Source organism: Amyelois transitella, chromosome 12 (genome assembly GCF_032362555.1).
Source record: "Amyelois transitella isolate CPQ chromosome 12, ilAmyTran1.1, whole genome shotgun sequence".
Lineage (NCBI taxonomy): Eukaryota > Metazoa > Arthropoda > Insecta > Lepidoptera > Pyralidae > Amyelois > Amyelois transitella.
Window position 1 is genome coordinate 339,892 of NC_083515.1, and position 24,606 is coordinate 364,497.

General features: G+C 33.2%; 1 protein-coding gene across 1 annotated transcript in view; it reads right to left on the reverse strand.

The window, feature by feature from the left end:
* Nucleotides 1-3,991: 3,991 nt before the first annotated feature.
* LOC106142361 (ETS-related transcription factor Elf-3) overlaps nt 3,992-24,606 on the reverse strand; it is a 34,998-nt gene continuing 14,383 nt past the window's right edge. The window contains exon 2 of the mRNA XM_013344094.2: nt 3,992-8,203. Within this exon, the coding sequence (XP_013199548.2) occupies nt 7,966-8,203 (238 nt within the window). The 3' untranslated portion in view covers nt 3,992-7,965. The remainder of the gene's footprint in view (nt 8,204-24,606) is intronic.

Below are 24,606 nucleotides of genomic sequence, written 5' to 3' on the forward strand. Positions count from 1 at the left end.
CATTTCTTTTTCTTTTGTAAGTTGTAGGTACATATTTCTGGTTATAATTCTATTAGAATATTTTTTTTTTTAGTTTAAATAGGCACTTAGATTTATCTATACTAATATTATAAAACTGAAGAGTTTGTTTGTTTGAATGTGCTAATCTCAAGAACTACTGGTTCGATTTGAAAGATTATTTTTGAGTTGAATAGACCATTTATCGAGGAAGGCTTAATGCTATATAACGTCTAGCTGCAACTATAAGGAGTGAAGAAATAATGGAAAATGTGATAAAAATCGGGGAAGGAGCATCCTTGAGGGCTTCAATGATTCCCAAAATAACTATTCCACGCGGACGAAGTCGCAGGCACAGCTAGTTTATAAATATTACAGGTATTAAACACGCGAAACGCAAATGTTTAAGTTAACGTTACTGTAACTCGTACCATTACATTTGATCTCATTTGACATTAATGATTTATGATGAACCACTCCGGGATCATGGTCATATGCTGATGCCCGCCTGACTGACTGACTGACTGGAGAGGATCCAGAGAGTAGTAGTACAGAAGCAAGAATATCAAGAATAATGAAAATGTGTTCTTTCAAAGAACTTCTTTGACAAAAATTTTCTTCAAACCCTTTATTAATTAATTGCTTGGGAACTGCACGTCTAAATATAATTATAGCCGGGCATTAATTAGTATCATCTTACTGATAGGTTTTTACATTTGGGCGGAAGATGCGAGGTCGCCTCGTTTCCGCGTTCCCGCCAATTTGCCCGTGAAATGGCGCTGAAAGGCGTGACGACAAAATGGCGGACGCAGGTTGGGTGCCCATATTCACACTCGTGACTGGACATTTTGATTTTGAATTGCAGGAAATCGTAGCGTACTTGCAAAATAGGTGTGATGGCCGCCAAATTTCAGGCTAGAATTCGATTATGTTGTCTGAATAATATATTTTCTATTCTGTTTGTATTTCAGAGTAACCGAAACGAAATGGAACGGTAATTAAACTACTTATTCAACTTTAACGTGTAAGTAGTTTGACTAAATAATTCAGTTTTATGGAAGCTCCATTTAAGAGATTTACCTAGGTATATGAAGATTTCATTTCAAGATTCAATAACGATTTTAAGAACTGTAAGCAATGATTGTGTAACAAAATCCTTTTTTTTACCTTGTGGTTCCCGGCACAAATATAAAAAAGAATAGGACTACTCCATCTCTTTCTCATGGATGTCGTAAAGGTAGTCTAAGGGAAATGCTTATTAATTAGGATTTTTCATTTAGGCCATAAGCTAGCAACCTTTCACTATTTGAATCTCAATTCTATTATCAAGTCATACAGCTGAACGTGGTCTTTCAGTTTTTCAAGACCGTTGGCTCTGTCTACCTCGCAAGGGATATAGACGTGACTATATGTATGTATTTTTATTTGTTTCCCACACTCGTATGCTCTTCAAATAGTTTTCGTTTTGTAACGTTTATCATTATTTCATTAGCTAGTTCAGTCAGAATCATTGTCATTATATATATTTATAGCGTGGACAAATTTATAAATAAAATGTTCCTGTTGCGAGTTATTACTAACATGCTATAAATTGTGATAAATTTTCATTATAATAAGAGCAGTTTAAAATGTCACAGCGACAAAAGATCCAATCTCATTTTGTCGAATTTACTTTGGAATTATTCACATTATGTTGTCAGTAAAAACGCCTATTCGATGCGCGGACGCAGAAATTGTTTCCTTTACAAAAACTACGCAATTCAACAGTACTTGCATGTTCATTCATAGATAATTTCACAAAATTTAATTACTTACGTTTCGGTTTTGTTTTTTTTTTTTTATTTTTGGCATTGATGTCTTTGTGCATGGTAGGTCCTTACAAAGCTTATAATGTAGGCAACCTTTTTAACAATGAAAGAGTTTCACAATTGGTTCACTATTTCACCCCTTTTTCCCGAAGGGGTAGGCAGAGACATCTTTCTGCTTTCGTACTTCTTTTGCCATACCCAACTTTCACTCCCATACATTAATGTCGGGACCAACACGCCCCTATGCACAGCCAGTCGAGCCTTTTTGGACAGTTTCTGACTGCTCATAAAGGCATGCAAAGCTCCATTCACCATGTTCCCCGCGTTCACTCTCCTTTCAATATCACTATCACACTTGCCATCTGATGTAAACTTTGATCCTAGATATACAAACTCTTTCACTTGCTCAACTTTTTCGCCTCCAATCAAAATATTACATGCTGTCATTTCCTTCTCCATTTAAAAAAAGCTTTATGTTCATTAGTTTGAATACTAACTGATGCTCTTAGGGTTAGGGAAAACATCGCGAGGAAACCTGCACATAGAGGCAACTGGATGTGTAACCTTGATCCGACATGAGGTTCCCTTGCAAAGGTTGCAGATGGCGGTCAGATTTTACCATGGATGTCGTAAAACGCGACTAAGGCTTATAAACTTCAGATTCTTCTTTTAGGCGACGGGCTAGCAACCTGACACTATTATGAATCTCAATTTTGTTATTAAGCCAAACAGCTGAACGTGACCTATCAGTCTTTTTAAGACTGTTGGCTCTGTCCACCCCGTAAGGGATATAGACGTGATGATATGTATTAACTTGAGATTCCTCTTGTAGGCGATGGGCTAGCAACGTGTGCTATTATTTGAATCTCAATTCCATCATGAAGTCATTCAGCTGAGTGTGGCCTTTCGGTCTTTTTAAGACTGTTGGCTCTGTCTACCCCGCAGGGGATATAGACGTGATTATTTGTTATGTATAATTAAGAATAGAAGTTCAAATATTTGACACTCTTCAAAACTAAGATCTAAATAATAAGTGTATGCCTCTCCCTGACACTGACCGGGAATGACGCACGATCCCCGTGGAGATATAATGATTGGTATTCATGATGACACGCGACTTATTGCCAGTGGATCGTAAACACAAAATTAACAGTTGTTTTGTGGAAGAGCGAATTGGCCGGATCTGCAAATGGCCGACAAAATTTCCGAGTGTTAAAGAGAAATAGAAATAGGTATATCTATTTATTTATTTAAATCATATGGGTGAAGTAAGAACTCTTGGAATTTATCTGTTCTATTTCTATATAATAGGTAGGTGTATAAAAATGTAAATGAATGAAATACTTATATAGGTAATTAGGTTTGGACCCAATTTTATAAGAAAAAATATTATTAATCCATCTGATTTGATTTATCCTGAAGTGTTTAATTAGATGGTCAGATCTTTACAAATTGAATCCTTTCATTTTCCTACTTCACTGACTAACATATATTTTTAAGCGATTTTATGGATCGGTAATAAATTGTAATCGATTTAAAATTTATAAGCTATATATTTATAAGATGTTAAAATTACAAACTGAAGAACTGAATCATTACTGCCATCTATCATTTAGTTGCGGCATTTATAAAAGAGCACTGAGTTGTATTAACGTACGATCTACACGTGAAACATTCAGCATTTAGCTTTTGATTCAAGGAATTTCAGCAGATGGCGCTCCTTCTAAATTCAATATAGATGGCGCCAATGGCTTTAAATTTTTGACTGACTTCGAAGTCGTATATAATTTGAAATACATATTACTTTTTTTTTTTTTTATGTTTTGTATAATTTTCAGTTACTATATCCATATAAATATTATAGGTATGTTTTATCTGTTTGTCAATTTGTCTGTAACGCTAACCCAGCTAGTTCTAATTGTACCAATTCTGATCAAATTTTGAATGAAGTCAATATATGCCTCCTTCTTATGGAAAATACTCGTAATATTCATTGTTTGTGATATCATAACTTGCACGTAAGATACGGTGGGCTCAGGAGATTGGAGTCCCACCTCGCCTTGTTTGTTGTATGGGTGGTGGCCCTAGTGTCTTCTGAGCCGTGTGTACCCATGATCAAATGTGATCATTACCCTGATCCTCTGCATTGAATAATTATCAATAAAAATCAATTTCACATTCATAAATCGTATAATTCTCCTCTTATTATAATTATATCAGAAATCATAACTTCAATTTGCACAATCATTAACAACAAATGTCTTAGGTCTAATAAAAAATGTTCAAAAATCATTATCATATACATAAACGTACATTAACGTCAAAATATCCTGAAATGGATACTCATAATACACAATATTATATTATTATCGGTAACTGTTTTACTGCTCAAATAAATAATCGTTATTTATAAATAAATATAACATTGAACGATTGATATGCCTAAATATACATTCAGTAAACAATAAACGTTTTAAGTGGTAATAAAATACATGAGCAATGTAGAATTATTTAATATATTCATTGTATTGTGCTTAAGTGAATATACATGATAATTCTCTTAAAATAATACTCATTTGCTGTAAAACCCTGAGACCAGATTTAGAATGAATTATAAGAAAAAATATCTAAACAGCATACTGTCTTATCTAAGAAGAACTCAAGAGGGTAAATCACAAAAAATTAAAAGGCACATATCTTTTTTCGTCTCTCTCTCTTACCCGTGGGTCAACTGCATGAATAGAGAAAGAGGTAAGTACATAAGATATAATGCCTTGTTCGTGAAACTAATCTTAGTGACAGCACAGGAAATAGTTCCTAGGTCATTAGGAAAGTAATTATATTATTGTTAATTCAAAAAAGCATATCAAATCAAAAGAATATATCAACAATACCGTACAAAGGCGGACTTATCCCTGAGTGGGATCTGAAAATGCCGTGTTACTATCAACAAATAGTAAAATAATGTATTGTTCAAAAACATATAAAAAATTAAGTCTAGTAGTTTAACTCATGTACTTTATTCCCCAGTCATTGGAGTAAATATTAATAACAAATTGACTAAGTACAAAATCAAAATCAATCGTTCAATACCTAATATTGTCATTAAAGTTGACTATATAATAATTTATTAATTATATTTATCTAATCTTATAAATATAATGTCTATACAACACAATTAGGTAAAAATATTTTAATTAAATATATTATAAATTTTTAAATTTAATTAAAATGTTCTTTAAAATGAAAATTAATATTTTTCAACATTTTTGCTATGTCTAATTTCAAATTGAATTACATATATAAAATTGTAAATTAATAAAATATAATTATTCTTTGCTACACTACCAGTTCAATTAGGTTTATTAATTCACTGGAATTACCATAATATCTTTAAAATATTTTTACCCAACTTGCATGCTTTTTATACCGAATCGGGAAAGTTATCCATCAATTCAAGTTATTACATGTATAATAATATAAATTCAAATGTTTTATTTGTATAATGAGTTATTTACGTATTTTTCATTCTTACGTATAACATCTCGTTGTATATTAAGACACAGTTTTGTACTGACCTTTTCAGAATATTTTCATAAACTAAGTATGTGTGTGTACTACTTAATGAATCTGTTGCATAAATATTTATAACACTTAGTTTCGTTCATGCACTTAAATAAAATTGCTGATATAAAATATTAGTTGTTCTGATCCAACTTAGTGAAATTCATAAAAATTATTACAAAAAGCGAAATATAAGTAGATTGTAATGAATATACATAAGTAAAAATTAACAAAATGAGTCAGTTCTACATTTTAACTAGATTGAAAAAGAAAGACTTTTCAAATAGAAATAAACGAAATATGATTTACATTAACGTACGAAACGTAAGAAACGTACAAAATATAAAAATATTTTCTTTCAGAAAAATAATATGCGTTGAAATTACTGATAAACATGAATATGAAAGTGTAAATAAGGTATACGTCATAATCTTATGTAATCTAACAGAACAAGAAACTATATACAGAAATTGACCAACTCTATTTTACATCACAGCAAATGCTTGAGAGACGCAAACTTAATCCTATATATTTTAAAATTGTCAAAAATTATTATGTCTTTATTCTTAAAACAAATTTGTCGAAACTAATCTTTGGCCTGCAGATCTTTATTTCGAAACGTTCCATGATTGCCCCTTGCGCCATTGAATTTTATAAATATTTTAATTAACACTGAGATTGAAGATAACAATACTTGTGGCAGGCACACCACAACACTTACATCTATTACAATACATACAATCAATGTATGGGGGTGAATTTAACGACAAATGATGATAAGTGAGAAAATTCGATATTTAAGTACATTTAACAGATGTTGAATACATATGGCAACTTTATTTACGCTAACATATAATTACTTAATAACTTATACATTTATAAATTAAAATGGAATGTTTCAAGTTTTAAAAACGTTATGGTTCTTTTCGTTATGGTAACAACAATGAAACTGTTTATAATCTATAAAAAATTCGAAGCATCGGACTCGTCTGCGCGAAATCCCGTTGAGACTTAAAATTTAAAAATACATTAGAATCACTTACATAGTAATATGGACACTTTAACAAGGGTTTACAACCGTTAATTGACGGAGAATCAATCTCTTACCCATGGTTTGGTAATGTGGTGACCCAGACTCCTTCCATTAGGAAGGCAGTCGCGTGCCCATATAGGTCTTACCCTGAGGGTGAACAATACAACACGATACAACCTTGGAGACAAAGAGTCCTTTGAGCCTGTCTGAACTAATCACATCCATAACATTTCAGAAAACACCTATCTATTTTACCATTTAGGGTGTACTTAGACCAACATCATTCTACATTGATGGACGTTGTTCATTTTGTTATCTAGTGAGCAAACGCATGTTGGGATGATATCATGACGACAACGCCGATCAATGATAAACTAGATTCCAGAATTACAATTATTATTTTGACAACATTCGAAAATATTTCCAATAATACTTATATTAAGGATCTTAACACTTTACAGGACAGTACGGTTATAGCAGTGTGCTAAAAACTTAGAAGGTTGACAGCCCGGGCACCGCAGTCGTTTGAAAAGATAGCGTAAAGAGCGCTACGGTGGGCACCGTGCTACGTTCATACTATCATTGTAAAGAACAAGATTTACTGTCTATCTACAAGTTATTCAAACATTGTTACTGTCAAATCTAAGAACTAAAATACATACATATTTACATCGTGTAGAACCACAAAAAAGTAGTTGATATAGTGACACCACGGCAATAGCCGTTTAGTTCGCCTAGAACATTCTTTGAAACATCAAGTCAGTGTCGCAAAAATTTGTGACAGAAAACGTAAGTATTTTACTCATTCTTATAAGATTCATATGTACATATGTTGTTATAAAATATGGTATCGATACTAATGCCATTACACAAATCTCGAACTTACTTTGGGGCTAGCTCAATTTGTGTGATTTGCTCAAGTTCACTTTTTGTCATAGATGAATAAAGACGAAGAGAATAATCAAAAAACTGTTGGAGGATGTGTCGACCCCGGAAGATACCGACGATGATAGTTTATTTGAAACATCAGAAAATACTGAAACAGACCCTTTTGAGGCTAACTAACCGTCTTGTTGGTTTAAGTTTCTATTTATAATAACAGTCCGGTTGTATCCGTACAGAGGGTATGCCCGTAGCTACAGACGTATATTGATATTTTAGTAGTCATTTTAATAAGTACTGCTATAGACGTGGTGATTTTTTGTATGAAAAACCGGAGTGTCACCCTGTGTAATTTGAGTTCAGTATTCTGTCCTGTAAAGGGTTAATAATGTCAATATTTGCCTATTTTTAATTTAAATCTGGGCTGAAGACGAAATCCCTAATATAAATACAGTAAACAATATCGAGTGTAACATTCAAGAAATTCGTCAATTCTGGAAACTAGTCGCACCCAAGCACTGCTAAAGAACACGACAAGGAACTTCAGAAACTCACAACAAGCATCCTTAGCAGTGTCAATTCAACGTTCGAAATTACCTACAATAAAATTCTTAGCTTAACCGTACACTGAGCACTGAGCATCTTTTCAACAATTCTAACCTAAACCTTTTAAAAATTTAACTAAGAATACGTGATTTGGTCGATGCCCTCTGATTTGACTTTGACGAAGTTGGGGTTGGTGGTGGCTATGTCTGGTCCCTTGTGGCCGAACTGGTAGACGAGGCGGGCGGTGGGGACGGAGACCAGGACGGACTGCCTGTAGTGGTATCTCATGGCCCGGCTGAACTTCTCGAAGGTCATGTTGTCGTTCTGCTTTAGTTTGCCCCACAATTTGGCAACCTCGTCGGGCTTGACGAACCTGGAACCAATTAAAATTCTAATCAATTTTGATTTCGACTTTCCAGGAATACTGTAAAAGTCAGTCAAGGGAAAGGTTTTTTGAAGGAATCCAGTTAAAGGTGGCATTTGAGAGAGCCTGAAACCCGTGAGAGATGAAGATATGGAGAATATGAAGATTGGATCTACACAAATATATATTTAAAAAAATATTATAATTGCATTCACAATAATATTCTATCATTCTTAACAATAATAAGGTCAATAACATAGCAGGGACAAATTACGAATCGTTATGACGACTTTCATTCTGATTCAACTCACATGACTAACGTGATAGATCTGTAAAAACGGTTTCAAAAACCGCAGTTGTGACTCAAAAAGGCAATGATAATAACTAGGTACTGTACTTTGTAACAATGATATGACGTCAAATGCGGCTACCCAACCATTTTACACACAACACCCTCATTGATTATAAATTATTACCCTAGTAGCAACTAACCGCGAAAATTTAGCGAAACCTACAAAAAAATACAGTTCCAACCCGCGCGAGAGGGTTTCTCAAATCTAGCAGCTTTATACTCTAGTTTAAAATAATTAAAAAAGAAACAATGAAATCTGTAATTATAAAAAATATAGCATTTCTCAATATGAGATGTACAATTGCATATGTTTCAAGATCAGATTGATGTGTTAATGTACATTCAATTAATTTTAATTATCTTATTTAGTATGCAGCCTCTATAAGCAATAACTAAGACGATTAAGTAGTATAATTATGCGATGTCAACCATGAAGCCACTGATGATCATTAATAAAATACAGCATCAGTGATAACTAGTGCCAAGTCTGAGGTCTGATCAGAATATTTTATGATGTTGCATAAAACGATACATATTTAGTTGCAGTAAGTAGAAATAAAATATCGATCTTGAACTATGACATCAGGATGGTGGCACTTTATTGAATTTTAAGAACAAAATTGTTGGAGTTAAATGTATAATAATAATGTAACAAAAATCATAATCAGATGTAAGTATTTTATACTGTCAAAATAGTAACCATTGAATATATATAGTCATTCATTATGTAGCTTAAGAACTTAATCGATTTTGTTACTAAATAATTGCGAATAAAAATACAAATGAACAATAACCATGTTTACGACCTTAACGATTATGGTATTCATAAAGACGCCAACAATACTGAAGAGCGACCTTTGCCTGAGATAATAATTAATGTTACAGATGAAACAAAAAAGAAGTTAGTTTCCGCGCTTCAAGAAGGACGTCCAGTGTTACATAACAGCAAAGACGCCAAGTTTAACCGGAGTAATAACATAGCTGGTGAAGCCATTAAATGGATTCTCAGCCTTTATGGAAGTGTGGCTGGAGCTGCGGAGCATGATTCAACGGTGTCAAGTTCCGATGCAAAGTGTCCAGATAATTGTGATCCGAGTCAAGGTCGCCTTGTTGCAATAATTGGCGAAGTAAGACCACACGTTTGTATTATACAAATGTACATGAAATGTGGTATTTATGCAGGGTTTTCGATTAATGATAAAAATGTTAACGCGAATTCTTTATAGGGGTCATATCGAAACATCAATATAATTTAGTTGAATTTCAAGTCGTCATTTTGATTTTTTCAGCCATAATTTTTTTTATCAAGTTACCTAATTTACCGAACTTATACTTATTAGTTCTTTTAATTGATAACATCTTCTTACTTGTTGTAATATTCCAAATTTAAATAATCGAAATCTTAGGATACATTTTATATTGAGATCTTAATAACAGTACAAATAAAGTTAAGAAAGAAACAATAAGTTGATAACCCTATATCTGTGGACATTCACGCCCACAGGTTTAAAATCACTATGACACTAATGACCATAGAGTATTAAATCGAATTTAAATTGAGGTCAATATTAATTTATACAGTAACTGATATAGTGAGAAAAAATATTTTAATCGATATAGTCTATTTTCAGTTTAAGATCAGCAAAATTTTTGTATTATTGTTTTGAACAGATCATAAGATTGATTAAAGAACATTGACAAGATAATGTCTTATCAATTACAATTCACAATGTCCTAACCTTTTTTCCTCTCTTACTCTTAACTTCAAAGATAGAATAAGAGAGGAGAATGGTATTAGAAATATTATCTGATACCATTGATTTGTAAAGCATTGAAGAAGGTAATAAAAACGTCAGTAAGTTTTTAATTGATCCACAAACAGTGTCAGATTCAGCATTGCCAGGGTCGATAGCTAGCGTGTCGTTCGCTACATTTTTTTCTCCTAGGTCCAACATAATTGCGTTTTTTTCATTGAATGGTCTGTCATCCTGACTGATTGCAACAACTCCACTTTTCAATAGGTCGTTTGAACAAAGTTAATCGTCACGATTTGTTATGCTTCCGACATGAATACCATGATTATATATTTACTTAGTGGCTATAGGATTTAGTTTGTGTAATTATGGATTATAGTCTACTTCATATTGCGCTTCTTTGGTATTCGTTCTCAAATTAGATTTTTGTTGTTCCAAAAAAATGTTTTGACAGTTTAGACGTAAGCGCTCACCAAATAAACGTCTATAAATATATATCTCAACAAAATTATTCTTTTTTGGACAAAATTCACTCTAAAGTATAGTGAGAATTCAATGTAATAATCATTCTAAAATCAAAAGTAGTTTTCAAAATTACCATAAATGAATTAGGATAAGTCCACATCTGACTACGATCCTAGATAAGTTAAGACAGATTATCACTTAAAGATAAATAGAGAAGTAGATAAGTTAAGTGCCGTGTGGTTCCCGGCACTATTACAAAAAAGAATAGGACCACTCCATCTCTTTCCCATGGATGTCGTAAAAGGCGACTAAGGGATAGGCTTATAAACTTAGGATTCCTCTTTTAGGCGATGGGCTAGCAACCTGTCACTATTTGAATCTCGGTTCTATCATTAAGCCAAATAGCTGTACGTGGCTATTCAGTCTTTTCAAGACTGTTGGCTCTGTCTACCCCGCAAGGGATATAGACGTGATCATATGTATGTATGTATGTATGTATCACTTAAAACCAATTAAAACAACATCATCTAAGACAGCCTCCATATCACCTAAAACAACAATAGCAACCTAATTAACCTCTGAACCACTACAGTCAACGTTGTCAGCATACCATTAACCTTCTGCTTGAACTATAAAGTTGTGATTCACAAATTTGGATGCCCGCTGCGTACGGGCGAGGCTGCCGGGCGACCTTGCTGCGTATCGCTGCATCAGGCCAAGGATCTGCTGGTGCGTGGACCGAATATTAGGGAGAAATTGATACTTGTTTCGTTATGTTTATTAATTTAGTTGGATCAATTTGGTACTTGACCAGTCCGAAATTTAGTGATGAACTTTTATAGCGTAAGGGATAAAGGAATTATTAATATCTTTATTGAGTAAGCCTTCAAATTCTCTTCCCATTTTGAAATGTAAGATATGTAGTATAATGTGATTGTTTTGTTGGGAAAATTGTTTGATATTTTATATTTTTTTAATATTGTCTTATAGTATGATGTCTTAATGTTTATATATATTAGCTTACCATATTTTATATGTTAATTCAATGTCGATGATGTTTTAATATAATATGTTTAATTTAATCCAATAAAGACATCTATAATAACATATCTAATGATTTTAATTGTTACGGTCCGAAAAACATTTAGAGAAAAACAAAGGACAAACGAAACAACATCACAAAAGGCGGAGGATGGAGCTAAGACATAAAAGGTTAATTAGTTGATGACGTAAAACGCGCTAATCACCGACTCCATTCGTTACTAAATACATTTGCCATTAACAATGACAATTACTTTAAATACATTTATTTATTCTTACCTGATCAGTTAAACAAACCCTATATTAGATAAGCCGTGATAATGAAATTAATTTGAAGAGATACATATCAATATAGTTTAAACAAAAATAGGCGTGGAATTAAAAATGTACACTCAAAAAGTAAAAATTGTGTTCGAACTTAAAGAATTCAGACTTAAATTTATAATAGAGTAACATTTCGGGCAATTTTTTGTTTTCAGGAAAATTGACTTAAAATAGGCAATAGCTAGGTTTTGTAGATTAAAAAGTGTTGAAAATTAAGGCATTTTCAATGCTAACTGACAGAAGTGAGACTTCACAAATTTGCAAACTTTAATTGTAAAGAAAATGTTTTAAATAAAAGCCGCAACCCATGCTCTTCTCTAGAGGTGCAGATGTAACCTATTATCGCCAGGATAAAGATGAAAATGTCTGAAACTGATTCAGACTTTTACGAAACCCGAAAAGACAGGTTCGAATCGCGGCCAGGGCATGATGAGAAAAGAACTTATTCTGATTGGCCTGGGTCTTGGATGTTTATTTAAATAAGTATTAATTATAAAATATAGTATCGTTGAGTTAGTATCTCGCAACACAAGTCTCGAACTTACTTCGAGGCTAACTCAATTTCTATAATTTGTCCCATATATATATATTTATTTTTCGAAAACTTCTTATCGATGGACCAAAAAAACTCAATCGCAGTAAAAGTTGCTAAGTCTGTTTTTATATTAACCAATGACACGACATCTAGCCTTCCGATGTAAGTACTTGTTCTTCATAGGACTGACGATGTTGCTTCGGCCTTTATAAATAATTAATTATTGCTATTATAGTTCATAATGATGCAGAAATAAACTTTGTATCAGTTGCTTAAGTAATATTTTAGATTTTGGACATTAAAAGGGATATTTTATCGAAAATACTTACAAAAGGAAAAGATCAAATTAGATAGTTTGGTTACTAAGAGAAGTAGATAATTTCAGAATTTTATTAATATCCATACTCATGTAAAATAAATACTAGGTCTTTTACTGTTAACTAAACCTTGTCTTTTGGAAGGTTAGATTATTGGGTTGTTGAAATAAGAGTAACGTTTACGTTTCTTGGGGGCTTTTATAATGTATATATGGATGGTAAGGAAATTCGGATGGTACCATAATAATATTTTTATTTGAAAAATCTAGCCTCTGATAATTTCGTCATAAATAGTTCAAAGGTCTTTTAATTAATATTCTCGATTTCTTCGATGCGCCGTGTGGTTCCCGGCACTATTACAAAAAAGAATAGGACCACTCCATCTCTTTCCCATGGATGTCGTAAAAGGCGACTAAGGGATAGGCTTATTAACTTAGGATTCCTCTTTTAGGCGATGGGCTAGCAACCTGTCACTATTTGAATCTCGGTTCTATCATTAAGCCAAATAGCTGAACGTGGGCATTCAGTCTTTTCAAGACTGTTGGCTCTGTCTACCCCGCAAGGGATATAGACGTGATCATATGTATGTATGTATGTATTTCTTCGATGCAGCTATCATAGATGTTTATAGCAATAGTTAAATTATGATGTAGATGGCTTTGATAGTTATTATTGGAATGTAGTAATTAAATATTAGATAATTGTAATCATTAAATTAATCAATGTTAAATTATATATTATCGTAAACTAATAACAAATAGCGTAAGAAGAGAAAATATGGTTACAAATCACATCACTGATAAAAAACGAAGAATTTATTACAAAAAATTGTTAATATTATTTTGTTGAATCTTATAGATTTAATTTGTTGAACATTTTTTTTGTGCTAAATTAAATACATACATACATACATACATAAAATCACGCCTCTTTCCCGGAGGGGTAGGCAGAGACTACCTCTTTCCACTTGCCACGATCTCTGCATACTTCTTTCGCTTCGTCCACATTCATAACTCTCTTCATACAAGCTCGGCGGTTTCGGGTACTTTTGACCTGACCCTTTACCAGGACGTCCTTAATTTGATCAAGATACGTTCGTCTAGGTCTTCCCACTCCGACCTTTCCCTCCACACTCTCCTTGTATATCTGCTTAGTCAACCTGCTTTCATTCATCCTCTCCACATGACCGAACCATCTTAACATACCCTTTTCTATTCCTGTAACTACATCTTCTTTCACATCACAACATTCCCTTATCACGCTGTTCCTTATCCTGTCACTCAATTTCACACCCATCATACTCCTTAACGCTCTCATTTCCACTGCATTTATTCTGCTTTCATGCTTCTTTTGCCATACCCAACTTTCACTCCCATACATTAATGTCGGGACCAACACGCCCCTGTGCACAGCCAGTCGAGCCTTTTTGGATAGTTTCTGACTGCTCATAAAGGCATGCAAAGCTCCATTCACCATGTTCCCCGCGTTCACTCTCCTTTCAATATCACTATCATACTTGCCATCTGATGTAAACTTTGATCCTAGATATACAAACTCTTTCACTTGCTCCACTTTTTCTCCTCCAATCAAAATATTACATGCTGTCATTTCTTTCTCCATTTCAAAAACCAGTGTTTTAGTTTTACTTACGTTCACTTTCATTCCTTTCTCTTTTAAAGCTTCATGCATACAGTTTACCATCTCCTGTAACTCCTCCGCTGATGACGCCAGTATAACCTGATCGTCGGCATAGAGCAGACATTTGACGAGTAACTCATTCATCCTTAATCCACTTTTAGACTCTTTCAAATCTGTCAAACAGCTATCCATAAATAGGTTGAACAGCCACGGTGACGCAACACATCCTTGCCTAACGCCTTTCTCAATCTTAAACCACTCAGTGTGCGCTCCGTTTATCCTGACACAAGCACTCGAATCCTCATATAAGGATTTCAGTGCTCGTATTAAGAGACTGCTCACCCCATGCATAGAAAGTGCTGACCACAATTCATTCCTCTCAACTCTGTCATAGGCCTTTTCCAGATCTACGAATGTGCAATAGACTTTTTGACTCTTGGCCAAAAACTTTTCGGCTATGCACCGCAAGGAAAAGACCTGATCAGTACATCCCATTCCCTTTCGAAATCCCGCTTGAGCATCCCATATTTTGTCATCAGTTTCATTCCTGACTCTATTAATCAATACCTTAGCATACAATTTGCCGACGACGCTAAGCAGGCTTATACCACGATAATTTTTGCAGTCCAGCTGTGACCCTTTTCCTTTGTAAAGTGGCACGATAACAGCCTTACACCAATCTTTTGGTACTCGGCCGCTTCTCCAACACAAATTGAAAAGGCAGTACAACTGACTAGCTACTACGCCTTTTCCTGCTTTAAGCATCTCGACCGACACTCTATCACACCCAGCAGCCTTTCCCGCTTTCATACTCTTAAGTGCTTCCACAATTTCGAACATTTCAATTTCGCCTTCCATCTCATTCTCTTTTTCTTCGCTATAGCAGAAATCTTTCTTATTTCCTTCCTTTTTTTCAAATAAACTTTCAAAATAGTCCTTCCATATCTTTAGTACACATTCTTCTCCTTTCACAACGCTACCATCCTGGCATCTGATCCTAGTCAGCTCTCTGGTTATAGTATTTCCTCGGGCTGACCTTACGGATTTCCAGAATACTTTCAGATTTGACTGAAAGTCTTCTGATAGCCTTTTATCAAAATCCTCTTTATACTCTTCTTTCTTTCTAATCACAGCTTTCTTAACCAAATCTTTCATTTTCTTATATTCCTTACGTGCTTCATTCACATCTTCATCTATAACCTCTTGCATTCTTAAGTTAGCTTTTGCTGCTAACAAATCCAGCCATGCTTTCTTCTTTAATCGCACAAGTTCTTGCACATCTTTACTCATCCACGCATTTTTGTGATTTTTTCCTTTCCTTCTTCTACTACTAAAATTAAATATCATCATATAAACCGTATTCATGTGAAAAAAACTATTTATATTATTATTTATAAGGAGAGGCCGCCCGCGACTTCGTCCGCATAGAAACCCAACAATCCCGCGGGAACTCTGGGATAAAAAGTAGCCTATATGTTATTCTGGGTCTTCAGCTACCTACATGCCAAATTTCATCGTAATCGGTTCAGAAGTGTTTGCGTGAAAGAGTACCTAACAAACATCCATACTGAAATCCTGACATAATCACAAACTTTCGCATTTATAATATTAGTAGGATTTATAACCCTTTTTCTTTTCACTGCAGTTAGGTAAAATACAAAAAAAATAATTGAAGACTGGTTGCTGCGTTGACCTCAACCACCATATATTGCAAAATTATATCATGTAAGTACCTATATATGTTTGTCAAAACATTGTCCCAAAACGAGTTTTCTTCGACCAAGTTGCTTGAACCTTCGTGACGCATTTCGCGTTATATCCACAATAATAATAAAGAGGAAAGATTTGTATTTTTGTATGTTTGTGTGGAATAAACTCAAAAAACTACTGGTCCGATTTTGATAAAATTTGGCACAGATATAGAATAGACCTTCACAAGTGACATAGGCATAAATTTGTTTTGAAATAAATTTATTTCAAAATATAAAACACAAAAATATGTTCACCCGTGCGAAGCCGGGGCGGGCCGCTAGTAGTATAATAATTTATATATTAGTATAATTCATTTGCAAACCAGTTGCAGGTATCTCCCTAAATGTCCACTGGGGTGACCAAAATTTATTGAAAAATGGGAACATTAGTGTGACCGAAGGTTTTAATATATGTATTTGTTGTATTTAAATAACGCTTGCCGTCCTACTGTTCAGAATCTTTTCGTGTGGAAGTTGTAAGAGGCTGCTGATAGATTTACCAAGATCAATGTATGAAACTTTGCCAAATTCTTTGGCAAATTGTGAAACTCTTACCTTTTAATTTTTTTTAAAAAGAAATGCCAATGATCAAGAAACATAGAAAAAATATTATAACATTGAAAAGACGAATAATGTAAGATCCCAAAATGCAATGACAATGGGAGATATAGTTACATTTACATTTATCAATTACCGTGACTCAATTCAAGAATGTCTTATAATTCAAAATATTAATTTACCAATTTAAAGGATATAGACCCTGTTCACTTATATATGCAAATAATTTTTTGCATAAAAATGATATCGGTTTTTTTTCTGCATGTAGATATTATAAATTACAAAATGTCCGCGCACCATGCATCAATATAAGGACCCTACACTTTACGCGTTCAGAATTTCGACAAATGACCTTTGAAATGTGCAGTGCTTTACGCCCCGGCGTTGCTTGCTTGGCTTCGTGTCAAGTGGTAAATCAAGCCGAACCGGTCCTTGTGCGAAGGTCTTGAGGGATTTATCGATAATACCGACTGGACATCACTACCACTCATATTTTAATCGATACTTTTATTGTGAAGAGAAAAGATTTGCAATTTTTTTTAACGAATTATTTCAATGTCTGAGTTCATTTAAGTCGAATGAGTCTTAGTTCGAGGTTTTATTTTTCCTTGAGGTAAATACATATAAATAAAATAAAAACCAAAAAATACTTTTATAAAATCTCGCGTCTTTCCCGAAGGGGTAGGCAGAAGTAACATCATTTACTTGCCGTTATCCCTGCATACTTCATTCGCTTCGTCCACTTTCATTACCCTTTTCATTCAAGTCAACCTTATAGTATAAGTGAATTTCGTAAGTGTTTTTTGTTTTATGTTATTCATAAACATTATTTTAAATCCTATCATGAACACGCCAGTAACATTGTACGGATCCGAGTTGAATATGAAACAGACTGTGTGTTTATCTGCTAGCACATAACTCTTAAACTGTCCACGTACAAACATTTTGGTTACGTGCCCGTTCGCATAATAGACAACATAGTGTCAAGGAACTTTGGACACTACTATTGTCATACTATATGTTTATGTGACTTTAGGTTGGCCGCATACTGACGGATAATATCAAACATGTAATCACGTCTTTATCCCTTGCGGGCTAGACAGAGCCAACAGTCTTGAAAAGACTGACGGGCCACGTTCACCTTTTTGGCTCGATGATAGAATTGAGATTCAAATAGTGACAGGTTACTAGCCATTCGCCTAAAAGAAGAATCCCAAGTTTATAAGCCTATTCCTTAGTCGCCTTTTACGACATCCATGCAAAAGAGATCCTATTCTTTTCCTAGTGGTGCCGGGAAAGGATAGATACTCCTGAACGTAACGTGAACGCTAGAGATTGTAGACTCTGTCCACGACGAATAGGATAAAGAAGTGATAAAGTCTAAAAGGTCATGCAATGTTCCCTATTCCTCTGGCTCTTATAGAGAACAAATTATTTGAGAATTTTTAAATCTTTAAACAAAGACACAAGAACATAATTAAAACCTTTTTTTTTTTTTTTTTATTACTAAGCAAATGCAGGTATCAGATTAATTTAAATTATGTGAATCAGTAAAATTTAACTAATTTTTTAAAGAACTAACTATACTTCATGAAGTAAAAAACGATGTCAAATGTGTACGTATATTTAATAAATATTACAAATTTCAATTGTTTTTTTTTATCATAGCAACAACAAAACCGTTGACACAAATAAACCAGTTAATAATGTCGATAATATACATATTTTAATCCCACGCAAATATTTTTTTCGAAAACTTGTACAAAATTATTAATTTATCGAAATTTTATGGTAACTTCGCATTTGGTCACGTGGTTCGATCAAAACCTGTTCACGATTCTTGCACTTGTAAAAAACCCGTCAGGGACACACCCAGTCTTGTTTACGTCTGTGTCGACAAAAAGTTAGGCTATCTGTTCATCTGCGCATGTTTTTCTCAAGAATCATGAGGTTTTAATTTTGAGGAAGGTAGAGTTAATGTGAAAAAAATATATATATGTATACATTTCGTACCTACATCTGCGATAGAAGTACGCTGTATGTTTTCGAGTGTAATTGATTGATAAATTTGATTTAATTTTATAGCTACGTCGACCACTTTTGTATTTAATTTATTTAAAAAAAAAATTGAATACTATTTTTTTTTAATACCAGCGGTAACCAATTTTTGAAAATGGAAATCTGACGAAGTTGTATCTGGTTTAACATTTATGATACATATACTTGTATTAAACTTAATGAATTATTTACTGAAGTCAAAGACAATGCAAAAGTTTCTTTTATTTATCATTTTGTTTCCTCAATCACTTCATCTTGTTTTAAAATCTTCTTTGACAAAGAGAATAAAAACGGCGCCATTTCACGCCATCCTCACTACACCTCTGAAATTGGCACCAAAACTGCATGCCTCAAAATCGAGGTCTTCCACACACAATTTATAATGAACTTTATTCGTTCGCTAATACCGTTCAAATTTAAATGAACTGGTAACCGGTTGTTTTTAAAATTCACGACGTGTTCGCGCAAAGTTTCTCAGGTATTCTGAGAAATCGCGAATAAACAAACAAACACGCAATCTTTCCATAACTTCTGTTGAGAAAAAAAAGAAGCTCTTTTCTTTGTTGGCAAAGGGGGCTTTTTTCAAAATTCCTGTATCATTACACTCGCGTCTGTTTCGGAGGCTTTCTTTGATAAGGTACCCAGGGTCCGGCTTATTAATGAACATATTAAATTCTCAATTCCACCATTATTACAGCTGGATGTTGCCTTTCAGTGTTTTCAAGACTGTCAGGCTCTGTCTACCCCGCTATGGATTAATTTATTGAACGCAACAATGGTCATGATCTAAGAATGGAAAAAGTTAGAACCAAAGAATTAAGAATTAATATAAGACTATTGCATACATACATACATATAATCACGTCTATATCCCTTGCGGGGTAGACAGAGCCTACAGTCTTGTAAAGACTGATAGGCCACGTTCAGCTATTTGGCTTTAAGATAGGATTGAGATTCAAATAGTGACAGGTTGCTATCCCATCGCCTAAAAGAAGAATCCCAAGTTTATAAGCCTACCCCTTAGTCGGCTTTTACGACATCTATGGGAAAGAGATGGAGTGGTCCTATTCTTTTTTGTATTGGTGCCGGGAACCACACGGCACAAGACTATTGAATTAATAATTATTGGTAAATATGTCGTCGCAACTGATTGTTTTCACCACCGAGGATCACTAAAATGCTTACATATTATTTGACAACTTTACAACTTTTCATATAAAACCGCGTGCGTTGCCAGACGCCGACATAAATTCATAACAACATTTAGGCACAGTTGCCTACAAATACAACTACGTACAAATTAGTTGCCTCCTACGTTATCTGTAGGAAAAATTGGTCCTTTACTCTATCGGAAATCGCGTGGAAAAATTGATGCAAATCCAATAATTTTCAACGAGCTATTAATTTTCGATTTATTATTTAAGGAAAACAAAATTAAATATGTTAGAAGAAGGAAAATATATATTTTTTTATAATATCCACTGTTTCTAAAGAACGGACCTGATCATAATCCTGGAATTTTTGGAATGGAACTATAGGATAAGAGTTATACGTATAAAAAATCACGCCTATTACCCAGAGGGGTAGGGAGAGACTACATCTTTCCACTTGCCACAATCCCCGCATACTTCATTCACATTCATAAATCTTCATGCAAGTTTGGGATAGGATTAAATCTAGTTGTCCACGCGCGGGTTCGATCGCCTGCAAACTGTAGCCTCAAAATAAAAAAAAAGTAAAATTTAGTGCAAATTCTAGCTGTACATAGATTTAAAATATTGTAATGAAGTACATATAACAGTATAATATTTTCTTTACTAAGACAATGAGGCTCAAAGTCTTAAAAACAAAGTAATTTCGTTAGCAAATTGGTTCAAGATTTACCTAGAGTACAATAGTGGACATGTTTAAGGTCTAAGAATTATTCAAACAAGACAATATAAAACCACAACTCGTTCTTGTGCGTCATTTTGCGTATCGTTAGCCTAAATTTTTTGTTGGATTTAAGAAAAAAAATTTTGTTTGTTGACGTTGCTAGTCGCTACCAATTTTTTTTGTGGATATTTAGGCAAATAATTTTTAATTTTATATTTTAATTTAGAAATTATAAAACACAAACATATTTATCTCTGTGTTAAGATATTAAGCTGGGCTTTTCAATGAAGAATTTTCAATTAGCAATCTAAAAATTGAATGAACCGAATTATTAAAAATGAGAAATAAGATAACATGAGGAAGTGATAAAAAAATGACGATATTTTGTTTGATAAAAACTATAGTTCAATTCAACATAGTAATTACCTATATGTTTATTTATCAGTAACAATAAAAAAATGAAATTAATTTTTAATTTTATATTACATTCATATTAATTCTTATTAATTTTCGATGAAATAAACGAAAAAACATAATAATAATTATTGTTCTGTGCCTACTTTTTATGTTGGAATAAAGACTAAACTCTTTAAATCTAAAAATAAAATAGAATTAATTTCTGTACCATTATATTTAAATCATATTTGTTACCGGAATCTCCTTATAAACAATTTAAAAATAAAACTAAATCGAAACATTACACAATATGGAAAGCCATTTATAACTTTCTCAACTGCAGTTCATCTGCGATGCAAAGAACTGCACATCCTTAATGCAAGGCCGCCTGCACTCGTCGCCCTGCAGATATCATCTCTGTTTGACCAGCATAATAATATGCAAGTTTTTACGCAAGTATCGTGTGGTTTTCAACACTTTAGAATTAAGGTGTAAACTGTGTGCAATTTTAGTGTATGGTAAAGCTTAGTAAGTTGACATGAACACAGTGCAAGTAACAGTTGTCAGTTAAAATGTTTTTTTGTAGACATCACATCAGATTTTATTATAATGTAAATTTTTTTTTTTATTTGTTTTTTTTCAATATAGGAGAGTGCTTCATTACATTTGATTATTTCTCTCTTTTTTTGTTCTTCTTTAGTGTATATTTATTCCTGGACTTTCACTATATTTCCTAAATTTAGCTACATTTGTGTCTAAATTCCGATCTATTTTTGTTAGTTTGACACAAAAACTTTATAAATAGAACGGTCGTGAGGTTTGGAATCTTCCCAAACTAACCAACTAGTGACGTGAAAGAGTGCAAAAATCCAATCGATAAAAATTGATCTATTGAATAAAAAATGAAATCTTATTAGGAATTCGTCACACTACGTCACTCGCGATGTGACGATACGATAAGTGTGTTTGGCGCGATACAATTTTATTTCACGTTATCCTCAATCTGTCTCGCTCTCACATTCGCTGGGGCGTGCGACAGATATATACTTATTAATTGCTATGATAAACGGTATTTTAAACTTGGCTGGTTGTTTGTAAAGGCGTGTTCATATAAGATTCTAATAGGAATTTGCTAATTTAATTTGAACTAATGTAAAATCCAGAAGAGTTATTCAAACTTGTATGTTAAAGTTATCATCATCATTGGATCTTTGTTCTGCTACTTTATTCATCACGTCTTCATACACACCTCAACCATAGGGGTGTCTAGTTTATTATACGTCGTATATACCTACGCTATTTCGGAAAATAGCTCTCTTATCTTACCAGCTTCCTTGTGCCTCTAATTAAAAATTTTGCAAATATTTTCTTCTTGATTTTGAATTCGCCTTTGTCCAAGATCCAAGTGTGAGCACTGGATAAGTCAGATACTATCATTGAGTGTTGCCCGCCTGACCTCCGTGATATTAACAGGGGAACCTGACAGATAAGATTATGGTAATGTTCTGTTAAAGTAGGTATGTCATTAGCTTTCTAACGCTGGAGCGTGGCCTTTACTATCAGAGTCACATAAGATCAGGTTAATGAGAAGATTTAGTCTAATTAATTATTGTTATCGAGTATATAGTACTGAGAAGTCTCAATTCAACCGTAAGGGGATAAGACGACTGTGTATGTGTGTTAGCATAGGTTGCAGTAATTTAATTCTTGATAAGATGATAGATTTGATTTCTAGCCCTTTTTATGGTACAGAATAATTGATTTTAAAGACTGAAACTACCTATAAATTAAAAACAGATAATCTTCAATCAATTTGCAATTAATAACATTCCAAGTTACTTTTTTAGGATAAATATCTGGAATTTGTTTTTTTTTTAATTGTGTAGTATAATACAATAAAACATACAACTCTATCTAAATATACTTTATAAATTGACATTGTGAAAGAAAAAAAATAAAAGAAAGTATTTATGGCCCTGATAAGAAGTATTCAATAAATATTTTGATTTTAATTCAAATATTATATGTATAATATCTTAATCCATAACATCCACGTAACATACAAATATATTTAGCCATAAACCTACAAAATGAATATTCCGAAAATATTTTCTCAACCATCCAGCGTTATCTTATAAAAGTTCGCAATGCGCACCTCCTGCCTCGTGGAAGCGTTTTTCTGAATTTCCGAGAAAAAATTCAGCAGTCGGCCGGCACGTGTAGCGTAGTAAATAAGGAGGGGGTGGGGGCGTTCTCCCTCCTCCGTAGCGTAAACCCAGCCACAATTAGCTTAGGAAAATAAAAGATAGCAAAGTTACAGGTCATTAACTTTCTGTTACACGTTTTTGAAGATCTAGACTTTTTAATAAATGTTTCAAGTCGTTAAAGTTATTAAATAAATTTTTTATCGCAATTTTTCAATACATAATGTTTCTAAAGTTTTTCGATTTACCTAAGACAAACTCAAACTCAAATTATTTATTCTAGTATAAATATTTAGTCTAATTAAAATTTTTAAACTTTACTTATTTAAATTTAGTTTGTTAAAAATAACTAATTATGTTATAATTTCTACATGATCAGAATTATATTGACTTTAAACACATGATATTACCAACATTAATATAACAATAAACAGTCAAGATTAGCTTTATACCAGTAAGTCAAGCGTTATCTTTAGAAGATAAGACAAGTATATAAACAAACAAATACTGACACATAATACAAGTTATATATATAGTGTTAGTAGGTAATCCGATGTCTCTAAAATGTGAGATAGATGTTAGTTTATGGTCAGACTTATAATCCTAGATTTATTTTTCTCCAATTTCTTTATTTGAAAGTTATTTTTTTTTAATATTAATGTGATATTTATTTTCGTAGGTTTTTTTTAGGTTTTTTTATTTTTATGACATTTGTAGGTTAATTAATATTCAATGACGTTAAAAATATATAAATATAATATTAAATGCAGCTTAACTAAGTATACTTGTACTTTATTAACTATAACTAAATGAAATTAGAATTTGATACATCCTATTGAAAATTAGAGCTGTACTCGTACTTCAGTTGGAAATGAAAAGTAATAGGTATGACAAAAGTTGCCTAAAATAATAAAAAAAGAGTACCTAATTCCTCAGCAGCTGTTATCGATTTATAATCTCATCATCTTTATATTAATAACCGCAAGGCACATGTTCTATAGCACGTGAAGTTAATTGTGGTATTTATTGTCAGTACCGCCATTATATCTAGCCCATCGTCTAATATAGACCTTGTGAGCACGCCTTTAGATTGCAGAAATCGTCGCACGCGCCGCTTGTCAGTGTGTGCGTAAAACCGGTCGCA